Here is a 19,796-nt window from a genome sequence, read left to right as displayed (position 1 = left end):
CATCTTACTCATTTCTGCTCTATATAATTTAGAGAGCTGTGGGAAATTATTTCTAACTTCAAAATCATCTAAACTACTTCTTCCTGATAATACAAGTTGTGCATCCACAGCTTCATTCTTCATTAGGAAGCAAAGCAGAATTAGTAGGGATGGATTAAGAGCAGCTTTCCAGTACCTCTGAGGAGGTTGCTGAGAAGACACAATCAAACTCTTTACAGTGGTGCATAGCAGGACAATGGAAGCTTACAGACAAATTTAAATGAGAGGTTCTTTTCATGTAGAGAAAAATGAGGACAGGCAAGCAGTAGAACAGGCTACCCAGCGAGGCTGTACAGTCTTCATCCATGGAAGCATTAAAATGTAACTAGATACAACCCAGACCAACCCAATTTGATTTCATAGGCAGCCTTGCTTTGAGCAGGCCGTTTTACTAGAGACTTCCCAAGGTGGAAAAGTGAGCTGCTCCTGCAAGTGTCTAAAAGCAATTAATTCTTGGATATTGCCACTGTGAAGAGTCTAAAATGGAATAGAAAGGCAGTAGAAACTTGGCAGTTCTGAAGGAGTTTTGTCTTGCAGTTTCATAATAATTGATGCTGGGGATGCGGATTAATAATCAAGAATTCATTCCAGGTTGCTGTGTTTTCCAGCTAATGGTACATGTCCCCTGTGCTCTATGATACTTTGCTTTTTTAAAGGCAGAGATCATACCAGGATATAAAATAACCATCTTTCCCATTTGCACTGATGGTCATCTGTTCTCCAAAAATCTTCGAAGAAGTTTTTCTTGGGTGCATGCAACAAACTATTCTCTCTATATAAGCAGGGCTGTTCTAGACCAGGTATCTGGTGGGCTGTTCTAGACCAGGTATCTGGTAGACTGTTCAGTGTTGATGATGTTTCATGTATTTAATTTTGCATGGGTTTCTTGATTACTGGCTGTCAGGTTTGGGTTTTTTGCTTGTCTTTGGGTTTGGTTTGATTTGTTTTGTTTTTCAGGCTAAGCTATTGATCAGTAGTTTTCACTGTCTAAAGCTATGATTCCCATCATGCACTTTTGTTCCTAGATAACTGACGTTTTCAATTCGACGTCTTAACTTGCCTTGTTCTTTTGTTATTTTTGCTTATAAATAGGATTTTTACACCTGTTGCCTTACTGCTTCAGTATCTTTTGTTGAATTTTTTCATTCCTTCTAAGTGCATCTGTAGGATGATAAAATTCCAACTGAACATTTATTGGATTAATTATTAAGGAAAATGTCAGGAAAAAATAAATTGGGAAATACCAATAAGCAAAGAATACCTGTACCTGGGTGTTAGTGATGGGGAGAGATCTTTTTTCTTTGTAGGTATCCTCCATCACTTAGAATTAAAGCTCATACCTCTCCTCTAGAAACTCCTATCAATTCTAGAAATTTTGGTAGAGGTCTGACTGAAAAATTGTCAGAAGAAAGAGCTTCAGCCATAGGCAGACTTGTTTTGTCATGCCTTGCATAAGGTCTCTTGCAGCCAAGATGTCTTGGCATATACTCAGTCTTTGAAAATGTTGGAGCTTTACCTTAACTCATAAAGCACTTACTGAAAGGCCAACCAAAAGATATTGGTGAGAAATATCTGAACAGTCAGCTGTCCTCTCGTATGCTTTAGACAGATTGCATACATGCATGTTTGTAATTCCTTGCAATACTCTGAAAATGAATTCTCAGAATGGAACATGTTTTGAATAAGCTTGAAACAAACAAAAATATTCTATGCGTTCATCCTAAAATTCAGCAGCATTCTTTGACCAGTTTCAGTGGTCACTCTCTACTAGATGGATAAAGCTTCACTGCCATAAAATGCTTGAGCAAATATGATGTGTGATACTCCAAACGACCTATTAGGAAATTAATGCTTTGCATGCAAACATCTATCTGATCCTATCCTTTAAGTTTCTCCTCTTCCATAAAAACAACTCAATTTATTTTCTGTCTTATCTGTTTCAGACTAATTTAAGTATCCCAATAACTGTCACCGTGTCCTTTGGCATTTCTTTCAGGCAATCAAGGCTGACCTAAAAGCTAATTCTTCTGTATCACATTCACACTTACTTGAAATTTTTAAGTCCCTGTCCCTTCTTAATGGAATCTGTTTCACTTGCTACCTATGAACTCAAGAATGAGCATTGGTTAAAACATTGAAAAGGATATTTTTGTGCGTGTGTTGAGTTGAAGGAAAGAAGGAAGAGTGGGATACTGAAATCAGTACTACTACTGACACTTTAAGGAAGACTATAGATCTTTGAGTATGGGCAATTGTGCTTGCCTTGTGAAATGAAGTATTGCAGTCATCAATGCAGTATTGCATTGATGAATAACAAGCTTACTTTGAGTCTCTTAATTACATTGTTATTTATGCTAAGTTACGTGTCTTGAATTTGTTGGTCTTGCTGGTACTTCTATTTATATTAGGACTTTTTTTCAGTGATTCGCAAATGTAGTTTCACCTGTGCTTGTTAAGAAGAGGTTTAACTTTTTTCTATCTGACAGATAATATTAAAATAAAGTTGTAGGTATCTCATGTTTGATGCTTTTCTTATTTTTGTGTTTTTAAAATGAAACACTTCTTTCTGTGGGACTGTTCCACACACAAACAAAAAATAGGGTACATACAGTTTAGAATAGGAAATAAAGCTTTTCTCCCAAATGTTTTCATAGGTAGGACTCTGAAAATGTCTTGGAAATGTCCTGAAAATCCTGTAAGACTTAACAATAAAAATTTACAGCTTTATTGTAAAATTCTATTGCTTATATTAGTATAATTTGTATACAACATTTCAAGTAGCATCATATGAGTTTTGACAGAACAATCCTGAATCTACAGTGAGGATAATAATCTAAAATGTAGGTGACACAAGTGTTTTCCTTTAAGATCAGCTCTTCAAAAGCTCAACTGTTCTATGTTATGAAAAGGACTCATCTGTAGAACTGCACTTTAATTATTTTTGTTGTTCTTTGAAAGTCACTTATGTATTAATTCATAGCTTTATTTAACTTTGAGTGTTTTTGTTCAGAATCCTTTCTTTTTCAAACTGAAAATGAACAGTCTGCAAATGAAAATATTTTGCCAACAATAAATACAGATTCTGACTGCCGTACTTGCATTGTTCATCTGCCCACATGGTTTGGCTTGCATGCTATGACAGAGCTATAATATCAAAGCTACTGATGTGTGCTAAATGTGTTCTTCCAAGTGACCTCCAGTTAGGAATGTTAATGAGAAACACTTACTAGGCATTTGAATTAATGTGTTCATTACGTGTGTACTTTATTACACACATTTATTGTGCTTATAAGAAGTATTTATTTTTTTAAAAAGTAATTAAGTTTGGTTTTTTAATACATCTGTTGCCTATGTTCTTTTATTCCTAGATCTTCCTCAGAACTGTGATCCTAACATTCCCCTAGTTGCTCAGGAATTAATGAAAAAAATGATCCGTCAGTTTGCAATTGAGTACATTTCAAAAAGTAGCAAAATTCAAGAGAACAGAAATGGTTCATCATTTGAACCAAGTCTGATATGTAAAAGTATCCAAATGAACCAAACGGAAAACTCCCTTCAGGAAGAACAGGATAGCCCTCTAGACCTCACTGTGAATCGAACTCAAGAACAGAATACTCAGCAAGGTAAATTTCTATATCTGCTTATGTGTGTTTTGCTGTAATTTATTACTTTACTACATCTTATTCCTTTAAAAAAAAGTGTCTGTCAAATACATATGTTTTGTTTCACAGAAGTAGTAATTGGTATATAAGGAAAAGAAATATACTGTGTGATTAAGGGTGAAAGAAAATTGGCATTGCGTCAACTTAACATTTAAAGAAAACTCATACATTTTCCTTTAAACAGCAGGAAAAATGTTATAAGAGAACTGTTAAAAGAAAAAAAACAACACCCCAAAACAAAAAAGCTAACCCACTTTCTTTGTAAAAACATTTTTCTTAATGTGTGTTAGCAGATAAATATTATTTCTTAGTGCCTGCATTAAATAAGTGGCATCAGAATTTCTCAGCTTTCAAACACGGAATCCAGGTCAGCTCACCTGTAGCTGTCACAGGTAACAGTGGTTCAAGATTTTTTTAAAGAAATAGCTGTTAAGCCATCTGAGAAAGGAGAGAAGATAGTGGAATTTCAGAGAGCAAAGGTCATTCTGTCTTTGTCAGCCCTTGGACACTGATGCTTTAAATACAGACTGGTTAGAATGATGGAAAGAGAAGATTAATTTGGGAGGAAATTTCCGTTTTTCATGTCTTAACTGCAGTGATCTATAGTGATTTTCTTAACTGAGGGTAAAGCTAGAAAAATAAAAATCTCACTATCATTTACATAAAGGAAATAATTTCTTTGCCTTGGGGAATATTGCTATCCGAAATTGATAACAACATAATCACGAGAGTGTTTTGGACTTTGAACTTGATTTGAATTAGCAGCAATTTTTCAGGAAGGGTTGTGACTGTCAGGTGCAACTGAAAGCAGTGGCAAAAGCAGCTTTTGTCTTTTACAGATACAAGGGTCTATGTTAATCCAGTAATGCTGCAGACCAAAGGGAAAAGTTCACCTGTATGTCACATACCATACTATAAAAGTTAAAGGAGACAGAACTGCAGAATTAAGTTTTGGGGTTTTTTTCAAATTGTATTGGTCAGAATGAAAGCAATTTTTGTACTTAGTGTAGTCTTTAATTAGATGACACATCGTTTGGAGGGGCGGAGAGGGAATTCTGATATGGATTTACCTTGCTAAACCTACCTATTGTAGATTAAATTTCAAGCAACCCTTCTGTTTGACAGCAGAAACATTAAGAAATTGTGGAATTGCTGCTTTTATTCTGTGTGGTCAGCAGAAACCAGTTCATGTCTAGGTTTAGCAAATACCTTGTGCAGATTAAGTCCTGAGAAAATTTCTGTTGTGCTTTGACATATCTGTGCTATAGATAAATTATAAATTTTAGAGATTTATAATTGGCCAGGTTGAAGCAGGTTTCTTTTACAGGAGTAATAAAAAGTACTTTCCTGATATCAGCACTATATAGCCTGTTGCTTACTTCAACAGCTGGTTATAAAGAATAACTAGTTTAAAATGAGCAAAGTCCCCAAATACACGTTCTGGTTCTTGCTGAACCCAAATATATCTTTGAGGTATGAAAAGGAAGGCAGAGGGTGAATGGGGTGGGATGGAAGAAAGTTCTGCTGCCACCCTCAGCTACTTCAAAATCTGTTGATCTTTTGTCCAAAAAACCCCTTGAACTATATAGCGATTGAGGTGTTTCAGGCTTTTTTAATATCACTTGAATTGTTCTTATAATGAGGGTTATAAAAAGAAGTTTAGAATTGTGTCTTCTGCAGGATAACTGAGGCTAAGATAGTTGCTCACCATACATCCTTTACTATGTAAAACTGGTACACTCTCTGAGATATTGTAGATTCTCAGAACTTACACTGACATGTTTGCTGGAGTGCTTTGCAGATGTTAAAGATAGTAGTTTTGCTGTGAAGTTTAGAGCTGATGAAATGAAAGGAAGTATTGAAACAAGACTGTAGCTAGAGAAATGTTTCAAGCCATCTTATCTACTAGGAAAGTTGTATTGCACTTCCCATTTCCCATGAACGTATCCATTTTGAGCTATCTTAGCTTTCCACTGTAGTGGTAGCAACACAAGCAAGTGAGATCAAGATGGAAAGTCAGACTGCTCTTTTTATTTCCATTGCGTTCTAGGTGCAGTGTTTCATTAGAAGTCCTTTCAATTAGCTATTGTCAGGGACTATGTATTATTAGTCTGTGTATCCCTCGCTTCTGTCCCTTTCCTGAAGAAAGCTGGGGTATATTGAAGTGTTAAATGCTTGAAGTAGGGAACTGTGAAAATTTTTAATTGGATTATTTGAAAAAAGATGTGTCTAACATTGTACTTCAGCCTGGAGACTCTTAAAGCCTATACCGTGGTTCCTTTGGTAGTAGTGTCACTTGTTATGCAATTCTTTTTATTATTTGCTATTTGTAATTCTTGTTACAGTTTCTAAATGAAGTGGCAGTAACAGAGGAGGAAGTTCAAATTTATACATTGCTCTGATGGATCCTCAACATTGAAATCTTTTAAATTCAAATCCTGTGAAGCAGATAAATATAAATACTTCAGGTTTATTTTCTGTTTAGACAGATGCTTTGTATTTACGATAGTTGTCTTTAAAATCAATGATATAAATAATAGAAGTCTTGTTCCTTCACTATGGAAATCATTTTTTCAACTTAAGTTGAGGGGAAAGAGCAAGCTGTATTTTCCAGATCACTAGAACAATTTTTTTGGCATTGAGCAGATCCAAGCTAAGTGCTAGCTTAATACTGAAAAAGAAATTCTGCCACTGAAGATGTCTGGATGATCTTATCTTCATTTTAAAAAGCTGCTTGCCTTCCTCCAGTATCTGCAGGCTATCTCTGAAGTACTCCCAAAATATTCAGGTCTGATACTTCCATGTATTGGGTTTTCATGGCAAAGTTTTGGTAGCTGGGGAGGGCTGCAAAGGTGTCACCTATGAAAAGAGGTCAGCTGCTACCCTGTGCTATGCACAGCCAGCTCCACAACAGACCCATCACAGGCCAAAGTAGAGCACATCGGTGAAGTTTGTGGTGCCTCTGTGAAAACATAATTAAGAAAGAGCAAAAACGCTGGACAGGCAGAGCGGTGAGAAACAGCAGAGTGAACAACAAGGTCAGAGGAGGAGGCACTCCAGGCAACAGAGCAGGTATTTCCCTGCAGAACATGGAGAGGACCACAGTGGAGCAGGTATTCCCCTGCAGCTCGTGGTAGAGACCACTCTGGAGCAGATATTCACAGTGCAGCCCATGGAAGACCCCACACTGGAGCAGTCGGATATTTCCTGAAGGAACTGTGGCCTGTGGAGAACCCACAATGGAGCAGAGGAAAACTGAGGAGGAAAGTGCTGTAGAGAGGAATTGTACTGACTGTAACACCCATTCACTATTCTGCCTGGGCCACCTGGGGATGGGGGAGAATGGTAGAGGAGTTGGGAGTGCAGCTGAACCTGCGAAAAGGTGGGGAAGTGCTTAATTTTTGTCTTTTTTTTCATTAACTAAATCTATTTTGATTTACAGTAAATTAGTTTTCACTGAGTCTGTTTTGCCTGTGATGGTAATTGGTAAATGATCTCCTATATTTTTCTTGATGACCTTTTTCATCTTATTTCTCACTGCCCCCCTCTTAAGGAGGGGGAGAGAGGGAAAGGCTGGGTGGGGGCCTAGCTACCGGCCGAGGTCAACCCCCTCCACCCCTGGTACTGAATCATTCAGTACTGAGAATTTAAGCACTGGCATCCAGTTACATCCAGCTGGCATCTGACTGATAGAGTCCTAAATTATGCTCTGCTTTCTTCTGCATTTAGAAGTGTGGTAACTTAGCATGGTGCTTTAATTCATGTGTACCTTGCTGGTAACTAATCAAGCAGCTACTTTACTGTCAGTCAATTAGAAGCAACTGTCTCCAGAAATACTTGTGTCTTGCTCTTTTTTCTGATCCATGTAACTCTAAGTCTGTCCTGGCCTTGAAAATAATAAATTGTATAGTAAAAAAAAATGTTTTGTGTGCACCGCGTCTAACAAAAATAGGGTAGTATTGTGTATTTTTGCAATATTACTTGTCCTCCAACTAAGCCAGTGAAAAAGCAGCATCCTTGCAGGATAAAGCATTGAGTGAGGAACTTACTTTCTTGTGCAGTTGTGATGCTGAGCTCTTTGGGGAGTGTTCCCAGCAGCGGCTAACTGATGCAGAGGCTTCTTTCCCTTGATAGATATGGAAGAATTGATCACTCTCAAAGTTCTAAGCAAAGTGACTTACAAGACGCAGAAGCATAAGCTGTACAAATAAATAATCTGTTGGTTTAGCTACACAAGCTCATTCTTGTTCCTGTATCTTCCTGGAACAATGATAGTTTGTAAGTATAGCAGAAAAATACAAGAGAACTTGCTTAGGTTTCATTGATCCATCATAGAGTGGAAGACATCAGAAGGTAGCTGGCAACATGTGACATTTTCTGCGTGGACTTCTTACAGCTATCCCGTAGCTTTGTCGTTGTTGTTGGCTATTATTGAAGAAGTAGGAAAAATAAGGATAACTCAAGCCAAAATTCTGTTTAAATGATTTAAAATAACATTTTAGTATCCAGTTTCATGGGGTGCATGTGATTTTACCAAAATTTGCATCAAAATAAAGATTTCTGAATAGTGGACCAGATTGTAAACAATTCCTGATTTTTGAAAAGTAAATGGTTTCATATCTCTTGAAAATCCACACTGAAGTTAGCAGGGCAACTGGGATCACAGCATGTGTGGTCTCTTGATTGCTATGTTCAGGGCTATTGAAAGAATTCCAAACACTTAATAAAAATAACCTTTTCTTAATATACTTTTTTTGTCATATGTATTGGGGAAAATAATATGCTTTTTAAAGTTATACATACTATGTTTTCAAAGATAAATTACATGAGCTGTAATGAGTTCACGAAACTGTTTAATACTTCTGCATTAAAAGGTCACCCTAAAATGGTACACTTTTGAGGAGAGTAGGTGTTTATTTCTTCCTTGGCTTCCATGGTGGCTAACAGCCACTTGCTTGCTTCTTCTTCAATGGCATAGGGAGAAAATGGGAAGAATGGGAAGGAATGCTTATGAGTTGAGATGAGGACATGGTCATTGCTTACTGCTTGCCATCCTGGCCAAAACAGACTCTGCTTGGGGAAAACTAACTTAAATTATTTCCTATTAAAACAAATCTTTGATGATTAATTCAGATAGGTAGTGGTGTAATGTATCTTTGTTTTCCACTTTCTTCTCCCCTGTCCCAGGCCCAGCTTCACTCCACATTCCCTTGTGACCACCCCTACCACGGTGGTGCGCTGGGAATGTGTGTGGGATGTCCACAGTCTGTACCTAGCGGTTTCTCTCTGACATTTTCCTCTGCTGTTGGTTTTCCCTCTGCTGTTTTATATTTTTTTTCCCTTTTTCTCTCTCCAGCCAACACTTTTAGCCCTTTCTTAAATATGTTTTCCCAGAGGCTCCCCCCAAGTGGCTGCAGGGCTCAGTAGTGTCCTGTGGTGGGTCTGTTGGAACTCGATGGAAACATCTGTATCTGGCATAGGGCAGCCCCTGCCATATCCTTGCTATAGACACCCAATATATAGCCATATACTTTACATCCTGCACATCAGGTCAGCAAAAATGGTCTAGTCAAAGCAGTAGTAAAGAATTAATAAAAAGCTTTGGTGTTCTTAGTGACAGTTCTCTGAAAACATAATTTCCATATGCATCAGCACAGAAAATAGCTGGCAAAAGGCAAGGCATCAGGAAATGGACTGAAGAGAAGACAAGACAGTGTCATTTTGGTGCTATGAAAAACCTTATTGAGGTTTACCAGAGTATGATGGATAAGGTAAAGGGAGAGTTGTTATTTACTAAATCTCCCAATGTTAGAACTAGGCAGGGCTTGCTGAAACTTATAGAGTCGGAAAGGACCTTAACGATCATTGAGTTCCAACCCCCTGCTATGGGCAGGGACACCTTCTACTAGATCAAGTCGCTCAAAGCCTCATCCAGCCTGTCCTTGAACACCTCCAGGGATGGGGTGGCCATAACTTCCCTGGGCAACCTCTTACAGTGCCTCACCACCCTTACAGTGAAAAATTTCTTCCTTATGTCTAGTCTAAATCTACCCTCTTACAGCTTATAACCATTACCCCTTGTCCTGTCACTACACTCCCTGATAAAGAAACTTCTTAGAAAGGAAAAACAGCAGCAGTTTGTGAACATCAGGAACTGCTCTGGCAGGAGTTTGTAGAGCTGGACAGTGTCACTGGGTTCAAAAGAGGTCTTAGACAACTTCCCAGCTAACTTCTCAGAAAATAAAGCGAGAGTAGGCAGGGATGTATCTGAGATCCCTAATCCAGTGGTAGCAGCTGCTGGAAGAGCAGGAGAGGAGTGAGCTGCAGGTAGTGGCCAGGCTGATGTGCCTGTGGGAGTGGGAGACCATGCTAGGAGTGGAGTTTCTCCTATGCCTGAAGACTGGGTCGACTAGGTTGTCAGTTCATAGTAGCTAGTGAGAGGTTTCTTGAAACCCAGAAAAAAACCAGAAAAGTTTGCTATAATCAGTACAGAAATAGCAACTGTAGGAATTCAAGGGTGACCCATACAATTTCTGTTACTTACTCTTCCCCCCTGTTTCTCTAACATCACTAGTCTGGAAGAGTTTCAAGTGATTGTGGTGCTGATTATTTCGAAGATGACCTTTGATCATACTTTGTCATGGTGACGCTGCACCTGATGATCTAGTGCTGAGAAGCAAAGGCCAGAGGTTGAGTCATTTCTTTGAAGATCAAAATAATTTAATTTGAACAGAAATAACTTCATTAGAAGACAATGAGCAGCAAATGTGAAAAACTTGTAATATTTTTTTCTATATTATCCAGTGTTACATTGTGTTGCTTATGAAGACTGTCATCTTAGTAGTCATGGCTTCAGCTAAAGAGTGGAAGTGATTCCATGTCTTTTATTAAAACCACCTTACAGGGTGGGGTTTTTGTTCCTGATGTTATTCATTTCCTGTCCAGAGGAACATTTATTCTTGCCTAAATACCTATTTTGAGTGATTTGATAGAAATGATAGAAAGTTCTGGCTGAGTTTAGAAAAAACTACCTTGCAAGTAACAGGTTTCCATGGTTCATTGTCCACCTGTAGGATACCTCTTTGCAAACTTCTTGGTCTTGTACCTAATGAACCAAAGTGAACATCTTTAATGTGTATATATACATCAATTCATTTCATTAGGTAGCATTTCATTCTGTCTTAAAGCTTTATGGCAAATGCTCTCGCTTTCCTACCACTTGTAGGTGCTCCTTTATTATTATAGTTGATAGTACTAGAAAGCAGGAAGATCTACCAAAACCAGGAGTTGCTGTGTATTTTTAATGAACTTTTTTGACACGTCAGTTTTGGGGGTTTTGTGTGTTTGGTTAGTTGGGTTTTTTGTTGGTGGTGGTTTGGGTTTTTTTTAATTTGAGTGAAATCACTGAATAAAAGCCTCGTGTGTGGTGACTTTATCTGGTATTTTGTGTGTACATCAAATTTCTTGCATGGCTCTCTTTCACTCTTTCTACTTAGGATCATCTTTCCATAAAGCGTTGTCTTCAGGGAAGTGTCATATACTTAATTAATACATTTGCTGTGTTGGAGGAACCAACTTTATTGAACTAGAAATGACACTTCAGTCCTGCTTACCCTTTAGAGGTCCAAAATGTATCTAATTTTTTGTTCAGGAGCCTGCATTTTCAGTACTGTATTCTTTTTAGTCATTTTTCAACTTACTGCTGGCCTTGTGGTGTTAAAGCCAATTCTGAAAGTTTGGAAAATTATTTTGGTTAGATGTAGTGACGGAATCTTGTGAGAGTCTTCGGGGTTTGTTGTTGGGGGTTTTTTCCTAAAAATCTAGGTAGTTTCAATTTTGTTGCAGATTGAACAGAGACATGATTAGTTACTCATAACTTGTTGAGTTATGAACTTCAAGGTAGTTCTTTCTCCAGTGACTTTGTCAGTGAGCGCTTCTAAACTTCTTTTATCATAGTGCCTATGAATATCAACTTGTGGTTTTGACCTACTTGGCTAGTAGGAAACAAATACCACACAGCTGCTCACTCACCCTTCCCCATCACAGGGATGGAGGAGAGAATTAAAGGGGTAAATGGAAAAAAGGCTCATGGGTTGAGACAAGAAACCAGGACACAACTGAAGATGGAGAAAGGGAGATGTTATGAAAGGGAACACACCAACACTTAAGAATCATAGAATCATAGAGTGGTTTGAGTTGGAGGAGACCATAAAGAATGTCTGGTTCCAACCCCCCTGCTATGGGCAGGGACACTTTCCGCTACATCAGGTTCCTCAAAGCCTCATCCAACCTGGCCTTGAACATCTCTAGGGATGGGGCATCTACAGCTGTCTGGTTAACCTGTGCCAGTGCCTTGCTACCCTCACAGTAAAGAATTTCTTCCTAATATCTAATCTAAACCTGTTCTCTTTCAGTGTAAAGCCATTCCCCCTCATCACTACACTTCCTGATCAAGAGTCCCTCCCCATCTCTCCTGTAGGCCCCCTTTAAGTACTGGAAGGCTGCTGTTAGGCCTCCCTGTAGCCCTCTTTTCTCCACACTGTACAACCCCAACTCTCTCAGCCTGCCATCATATGGGGGGTGTTCCAGCCCTCTGATAATTTTTGTGACTCTCCTCTGGACTCACTCCAACAGGTCCACGTCCTTAAGTTGGGGACCCCAGAGCTAGATGCAGTACTCCAGCTGGGGCCTGATGAGAGCAGAATAGAGGGGCAGAATCACCTCCCTCGACCTGCTGGTCGTGCTTCTTTTGATGCAGCCCAGGACATGGTTGGCTTTCTGGGCTGCAAGTGCACGTTGCCAGGTCATGCTAAGTTTCTCATCAACCAACGCCCCGAAGTCCTTCTTCTCAGGGCTGCTCTCAATCCATTCTCTGCCCAGCCTGTATTTGCGCTTGGGATTGCCTTGAACCACATGCAGGAACTTGCACTTGGCCTTGTTGAACTTCATGAGGTTTGCGTGGACCCACCTCTCAAGCCTGTCAGGGTCCCTCTGGATGACATCCCATCCCTCCACTGCATCGACCACACCACACAGCTTGGTTTTGTTGGCAAACTTGCTGCAGATGTGCTTAGTCCCACTATCCATGTCACCAACAAAGATGTTAAACAACAACAGTCCCAGAACTGACCCCTGTGGAATGCCAGTCACTGCTATTCTCCACTTAAACGCTGAGCTGTTGACCACAGTGACTCTTTTCAGTGCAACCATTCTGCTACTTCCTTATCCACTGAGTAGTCTGTCCATCAAATCCATGTCTCTTCAATTCAGAGACAAGAATGTCGTGTGGGACAGTGTCAAATGCTTTGTACAAGTCTAGGCAGATGACTTCAGAATGGGAGATGTACTTTATATGACTGTCAGAACACAACAGATGAAATCTTGCTGTTTCACAGACTCGGTGACATTGTGAGCTTAGGATTCAGGATGCTTTACAGCTAGGTAGGCCGAAGAGTCCCTGTAGAATATTTCTGTGGGTTTTTGAATTGGCTTTTCCTTATGGAATATCACTGCATCAGAAAGGTTGATTAGCATTAACTAGTCCTTCCTTTCTTAGGGTTGAGGAGGACTTTTGAGAGAATGTATTCAGGAGCATCCTTGACAAGTGATGTATTTATAAATATTTTTTTCCCTTATGTTCACTTATGATGCTACTTTATCTCTTTTTATCCTTCTTCAAATAATGCAAAATAGTTTGGGAAAAACAGTCCAATGCAAGTAGCTGGATTTGAGTATTCCACAAAGCTCTAATTTCTTTGCAGTATTGGTATAAAGGAGAGTTACCCTACCAATTTTTCTGACTTCTTATTTGAGCATTGGTATTTGGAGTATTTAGCCAGTGCTTCATGTCTGCGTCTGAGGCTGTGGGATGGTGTATATAGTTGACTGGTGTTTTAGAAGTAAAATGTAGTAACATGAAAATGACACTAATGCAAAGAGGACTAGTATAAGGTTGCTTCTAGAGTTGAATGCTGAGCTATATGTTGAAACTCAAAACTGGATTCACAGAGCTCAGGCACACAAAACAGCCCAAGTTTGAAACAGAACCAATGAAGAAAGGTATGAGATTGAATATATTTAGGAGATTTATCTGTAATTTAAATGTGATTTAAAAAAAAAAAAAAAACTTAAACTATAAGGATTATTTGAGGTGCTAATTAGTTTCTTTGATTTTCAATGTTCTTAAATATTGATTTAAAAAAATATGGTTTTCTATTTCAGTACTTCATAGACTTCAACAGCCAACTATAAATCTTGACTTTAATGTGTGCCATTGACTTAATAGAGTGGACTCCCACCACAGTTTAGGTCTTTCTTTTCTCAAGTTTCATTATTACATATATGTGAGGGGAATATGTGTAAAAAAAACAGTTAGAACCTTCAATTACATAGGTCTCATGCTTAAAACTATACAGTGGGCTCGAGCTCTCTTCCCAGTTACTGGGGTACTACTTTCTTATCCAGTAACCTGGTCTGGTCTCAATAGCTGACCCTGCTCTGAGCAGGAGGTTGGTCTAGAAACCTTCTGAGATCCCTAGTAGCCTAAATTATCCTGTAAGCCTATGATTTAGTTATGTCAATTTTAACTGTGGTATCAGGCTTGTTTGTTTATAGTACGTAAATATGAAGATGTGCTTAATAATAATAATATGAAGTGCATTGCTTTGCTTGCCTTGAGAGTAAGTGCCTATGTGATTTTTAGGAAAGCAGCCACATGTTTCTGTTTAAGACAGGTTCTTTAAAATTTTATTATTTCTGAATGGGTTTGTTTTTTATTTTTTCTGAATTTTAAAAAGTTTTGTTACAAATCAAATCTATAAAACCATTTACTGATGGCTGACATTGTTAAAGGAATAAAATGTCAGAAATTTTACAAGACAGAAATTTTACAAGTAGCTGCTTAAAAAGTGTGCCATAGGTACAAACATTTGCTAACGAAATTTCTGAGATCATCCTTAAACAACTACTACCATTGCTACTCATTCTTTGCAGGGGATGGAGTGCTAGATCTCTCTACAAAGAAAAGCGCAAGGTTGGAAGAACCAAAATATGATCCATTGTGTTCTGAAAACTCAGTGTCTGGGTAAGCAACATTTAGGACTCTCTTCGGCTTATGTAAAAAAACAATCCAGTTTTCTCTTCTGAAGTCAGGTTTTACGTTCATGACATATTTGTATATACTGACACACACATGTGGTTCCTATTTTGCTTTCAAAAGAATTTTTGTCACTCATAAGTGTGTGTCTATGTATATATCATATGTTTCATTTGTCTTTTTCCTTTTTTTCTGTTTAAAGAAAAGTTATCAGAACAATCACCAAACTTTAGTTCATGTTACTAAAAATGAACTGAAAATTGATTACATGAGGCTTTATAAGTAATAGGATAGTAGAAGAAAACGTAAATATATTCTTTCAGAGTTTATTTAGGAAACTTCAATTCTGGACAAAAATGACCGTGTTAATATTTAGATTTAAAATATTCTTCAACTAACATGAACATGTTAAATGACTATTATTCATAATATTCCTTAACAAGAGAGAGAGCAAGCACGCAAGAGAGAGAGCTCTTAATCATCGTACTTATAGTTACATCATGGTTCTGACTATGGTGTGTGGTGGCAAATGGTTAAATTTCTTTATTTGGCAAGAAAAACAATACTGCATCTGCTGAAAGCTACCACAAAACTAGTGAAACACATTGTTTTGTTGGATTTTGTTATGATCTTGACATCTTCCCATCCAGTAGCCATAGCAGGACCCTTTTTGTCACCTGTACGTCTTACCAAATAACTTAGTACAAATAGGACTACAATAGCAGTATTTGTTGAAGATGTAAAACTGCATTTTACTAATTTGCTGATATGAAGAAGTTTTAAAATAAATATTACTTTGTAATTAGAGAGCTGTAAATAGCGTCTAGAAGTTTTTAAAACTGTGTTTTATTTTGCCAAAATGGACTTGATTGTTAACTACAGCACTTTATCTTATTGTTGTAGAAAGCCTAGTTTTGTGTAAGTCTGGGATGGTTGTGTGTAGTTATGTACTTATTGCTGCAAATTTTCTATGAGGGGGTTGACTCTTTTATTACTTGTTTAGCGGTAACGTCACGTTTCTACTAACAAAAACTCCTTCAGGATTTGGGTATTTAATGGAATGTTAATTGTATAATTAAAATTATACTGGTGTTGCTCTGCAAGCATGTGAACAAGGGAATATAGCAAGCACTTGAGAATATTATCAAATACTGAGCTAGGATATAAAGTTCTTGGAAGGGCTGCTGTAGAAGCCACCGTATGATTTTTGACACACTGTCCTACCAGAACTGTAACATTTTGCTAGGATAATCATTTAACTACCACATCTCAAAGGCTTAAAAGTATCAGAAGCAGTGATGTTACCGAAGCAAGGAGTATAATAAAGGAGTGGACCCTTCCCTTCCATAGCTGTGTGAGAGTCTCTCATACATCAGTTTACCATCGTTTCATTCCATCCATCCAGGAGACTACACAGACACAGAGAGGACTATGTGGAAAGAAGTGCTGAGTTTGCAGATGGTTTGCTCTCAAAAGCTTTGAAAGACATTCAGTCTGGAGCACTGGACATAAATAAAGCAGGCATACTTTATGGCATACCTCAAAAAACTTTACTTCTCCACTTAGAAGCCTTACCAGCAGGAAAGCCTGCACCTTTTAAAAACAAAACTCGAGATTTCAATGATAGTTATTCATTTAAAGACAGTAAAGAAACTTGTGCAGTCCTACAAAAAGTAGCCTTGTGGGCAAGAGCTCAAGCAGAGCGCACAGAAAAAAGTAAACTCAGTCTACTTGAAACCTCAGAATTAAAATTCCCAACAGCTTCCAGTTACCTCCACCAGTTAACTCTACAGAGAATGGTCACTCAATTTAAAGAAAAAAGTGAAAATCTGCAATATGAAACTTCAACTCCTACTGTACAATTAAAAATTCCTCAGCTAAGAATAAGTTCTGTGTCCAAACCACAGTCTGATACTGCTGGTCTTCTGGATGTTATGTACCACGTTTCTAAAACCTCCTCAGTCTTAGAAGGATCAGCTCTTCAAAAATTGAAAAATATACTCCCTAAACAGAACAAAATTGAATGTTCTGGACCTGTAACTCACTCAAGTGTTGACTCCTACTTTCTGCATGGGGACCTCTCTCCTTTGTGTCTTAATGCTAAGAATGGGACAGTAGATGGAACCTCAGAAAATACAGAAGATAGTTTGGATCGTAAAGATAATAAGCAACCAAGAAAAAAACGTGGCCGCTATCGGCAGTATGATCATGAAATAATGGAAGAAGCAATTGCAATGGTAATGAGTGGGAAAATGAGTGTTTCCAAAGCACAAGGAATTTATGGGGTACCTCACAGCACTTTAGAATATAAAGTAAAAGAAAGATCTGGAACATTGAAGACTCCACCGAAGAAGAAACTCCGATTACCAGATGCTGGCTTATTTACTATGACAGATTCAGGGACTGGCAGCTGCAAAAATCGTAGCAAGCCTGTGTAGAATAATTGCTAGTGAATCGTTTTGTGTGTGTGTATGTATGTCTGTATACACACACTGTGTGAGAAATGCATATGCTCACTCTGACAGAAGACATGAAATTATACAGTTCAAAAACCACATACATGCCTTTTGAAAAATAGTTTTATTCAGGGTTTTCACTGTGGACAGAATTATAGAGTTGCTCACTTAATTCTGATAGTGTGTATTTAATATAATCCTTGTATAAATAGGTGAAAAGATTCAGGTTTTATTTAGTAGTCAATAGCATAAAGATGTTTTGGGAAAACAAGTATTTGTCATGTGAAGCATAATTTTTAATTGATGAAGAACCACTCTACCCATTGAATAATCCATCTTATTGTGGAAATTCACAACTAAGGGTTAGCAGCCTTTTATACTTCACAGAATACTTGCAATAAATTGTAAGTAACTCAGATTATACAAACCAAGGGGTTTTTTTAAAAAGATAGCTCCTTACAAGGAAGTGGATTTGTGAAGTATTAGTAGGATATAGTACATTCTGTGAAAGAAAAAAAGTTCATCGTTACTTAAATATCCAATACAAGTAAGAAAAACATTTCATTACTAAAAATGTGTGTTTAGCAGGCATAAACTGCATTTTCTCTCATTTTAAGAAAATTTTGTTGTTGGTTTAGAAAGAAATTGGTGTTTACAAAGTGTACACTTATGAAACCTGAGAAATGACTGTAGTTAGAGAATTATTAAATATGAAATAAGATGGAATACTAAGAAGCATAAATAATTTTAACTTAATTTTTTTTGACAAATAAGGTAGCTTGTAAGGTTTAAAAAAGAAAGTTGGAATGCAACTTAGAGCATGTTCATAATGTGCACAGAATGAGCTTGAGAATGGTTTGGGTTTGTTTGGATTTTTTGTGCTGGTTAGTTGATGTTATGACTACTTAAATTTATTTAAGGATTGTGTCACACTCCTATTGAAAAACCTCACTGTAACTGTAATGTATTTGCTGCTGTGACATTTCAAAACATTTTCAGTTTATCAAAATGAATACCAAGTTACATTATCATTTTGCTAATAACCAAATTTGCAGTTCAGGGTCTTGATAGAAATACAAATATTAAACAGTGAAGCTGTTTTGAACTTTCAATAATATAAATTCTTTATAAATTTGGTAGTTAGAAGTTAGGCAGTTCACTTTAAATACATAACTTTTTAATAGAATTTAAGGGAGACCAATTACCTTCATATTGCAGTTTTTACGTTAATTTCAAAGTACTCACATTGGACTTTATATCATACTTTTTTTGTGTGTAATATCACAAAGTAAATGTCTACATATGAAGAATATGGGCTTGCCTCCTATATTCAATGCTGAGCATCAGTGCCCTTTTCTCAAAATGTATTTTTTTCTGTATGTATCTGATTTGGCATAGAAAACGACTTCTCCAACTTTTCCACATTTGGTGCACATGCATACATTTTTTCCCCCACTTAAATTTGCATGTGTATAGGTTAATTATATAAATGAAACAGGACATTAGATGCATGTGGGCCACATCAGGTAATTTGATTTGTAGATAAACTTGCCATTAAATTCAGTGGAGAACATACTGCAATATTGATGGCAAAATCTAGCCCATATTTATTAACGCTACTGAAAAATAACATCTTTCATTTTAAAACAGAAAAATCCTTTTGAAACTGCACAACCAGTGTCTCAGTTCTTTGGTCTCTCAGATCTATACTGAATCTTCTTCAGTGATTAAGGTTTACTTGCATATTACAGAATGAATCCTTTTTTTAAGCAGAATTATACCTGATGACAAGGAGGTCACAAAACAGCAGATGTCAGGGTCATCTTTCATTTGAAAAGAATTAAGCCATATTTTGTCAGGGCCAGAAAGATTAATTTGTGAATATATGCCCACTGAAAAATTAAGTTGAAAAAAACCTTAAAGGTTTCAAGATCTGTCTTTATACAGTTTCACTTGCAAAAATTTGGGGCTTCAATACATTGCCTAGTATTTGTACCATACTGATGTTTTCTACTCCTCAGACAATGTTATAAATTTGAGTCAGAAGTTTATATTGAAGGCAAGCTACAGTACTTTTTTTATATCATTTAAAAGATGACCTGACCAAAAAATTTACAGGATTCATAAAATCAGGGATCATTTTACTAATGACTTAACAGTACTCAGTAGTTTTGTATGTAATATTATAATTAATTTTCAACATTTTAGTACTTGTATTTATTTTTTGGTCAGAAATAGTATATTAAAATATTTTTTGATAGTTTATAGATAATACTCAACCTGTAGGTGTTTAAAGGAACAGAATTATTTGTTTCTAATTATTAGGCTAACCTTTGATTACACAACTAAGGAAACGCAGGGAAATGTGTAGATTCTCCTTCCCCAACCCCTATGTATTCCATTAAATGTAATTTAAATTATACATTTTGAACTGTTTTATAAATTCAGTTACCAGTCACTACTTAGTAATTGACAATTTCTGAAAATTCCTGTTTCAGCAGAATTTTAAATGAAGGCGAAAGCAAGCCCTACATGCTTTCTACT

The 19,796-nt window shown here is 37.1% G+C and overlaps 1 protein-coding gene across 1 annotated transcript in view; it reads left to right on the top strand.

Annotated features, from left to right (window-relative positions):
• The window catches only part of LCORL (ligand dependent nuclear receptor corepressor-like), a 30,013-nt gene extending 11,643 nt beyond the window's left edge, over positions 1–18,370 (top strand). The window contains exons 4-6 of the mRNA XM_010078850.1: positions 3,408–3,662; positions 14,694–14,784; positions 16,202–18,370. Of these exons, the coding sequence (XP_010077152.1) occupies positions 3,408–3,662; positions 14,694–14,784; positions 16,202–17,234 (1,379 nt within the window). The 3' untranslated portion in view covers positions 17,235–18,370. The remainder of the gene's footprint in view (positions 1–3,407; positions 3,663–14,693; positions 14,785–16,201) is intronic.
• The last annotated feature ends 1,426 nt before the right edge of the window (positions 18,371–19,796 follow it).

Source organism: Pterocles gutturalis, unplaced genomic scaffold (genome assembly GCF_000699245.1).
Source record: "Pterocles gutturalis isolate BGI_N339 unplaced genomic scaffold, ASM69924v1 scaffold19953, whole genome shotgun sequence".
Lineage (NCBI taxonomy): Eukaryota > Metazoa > Chordata > Aves > Pterocliformes > Pteroclidae > Pterocles > Pterocles gutturalis.
This window is presented reverse-complemented; position numbering and strand designations above follow the sequence as displayed.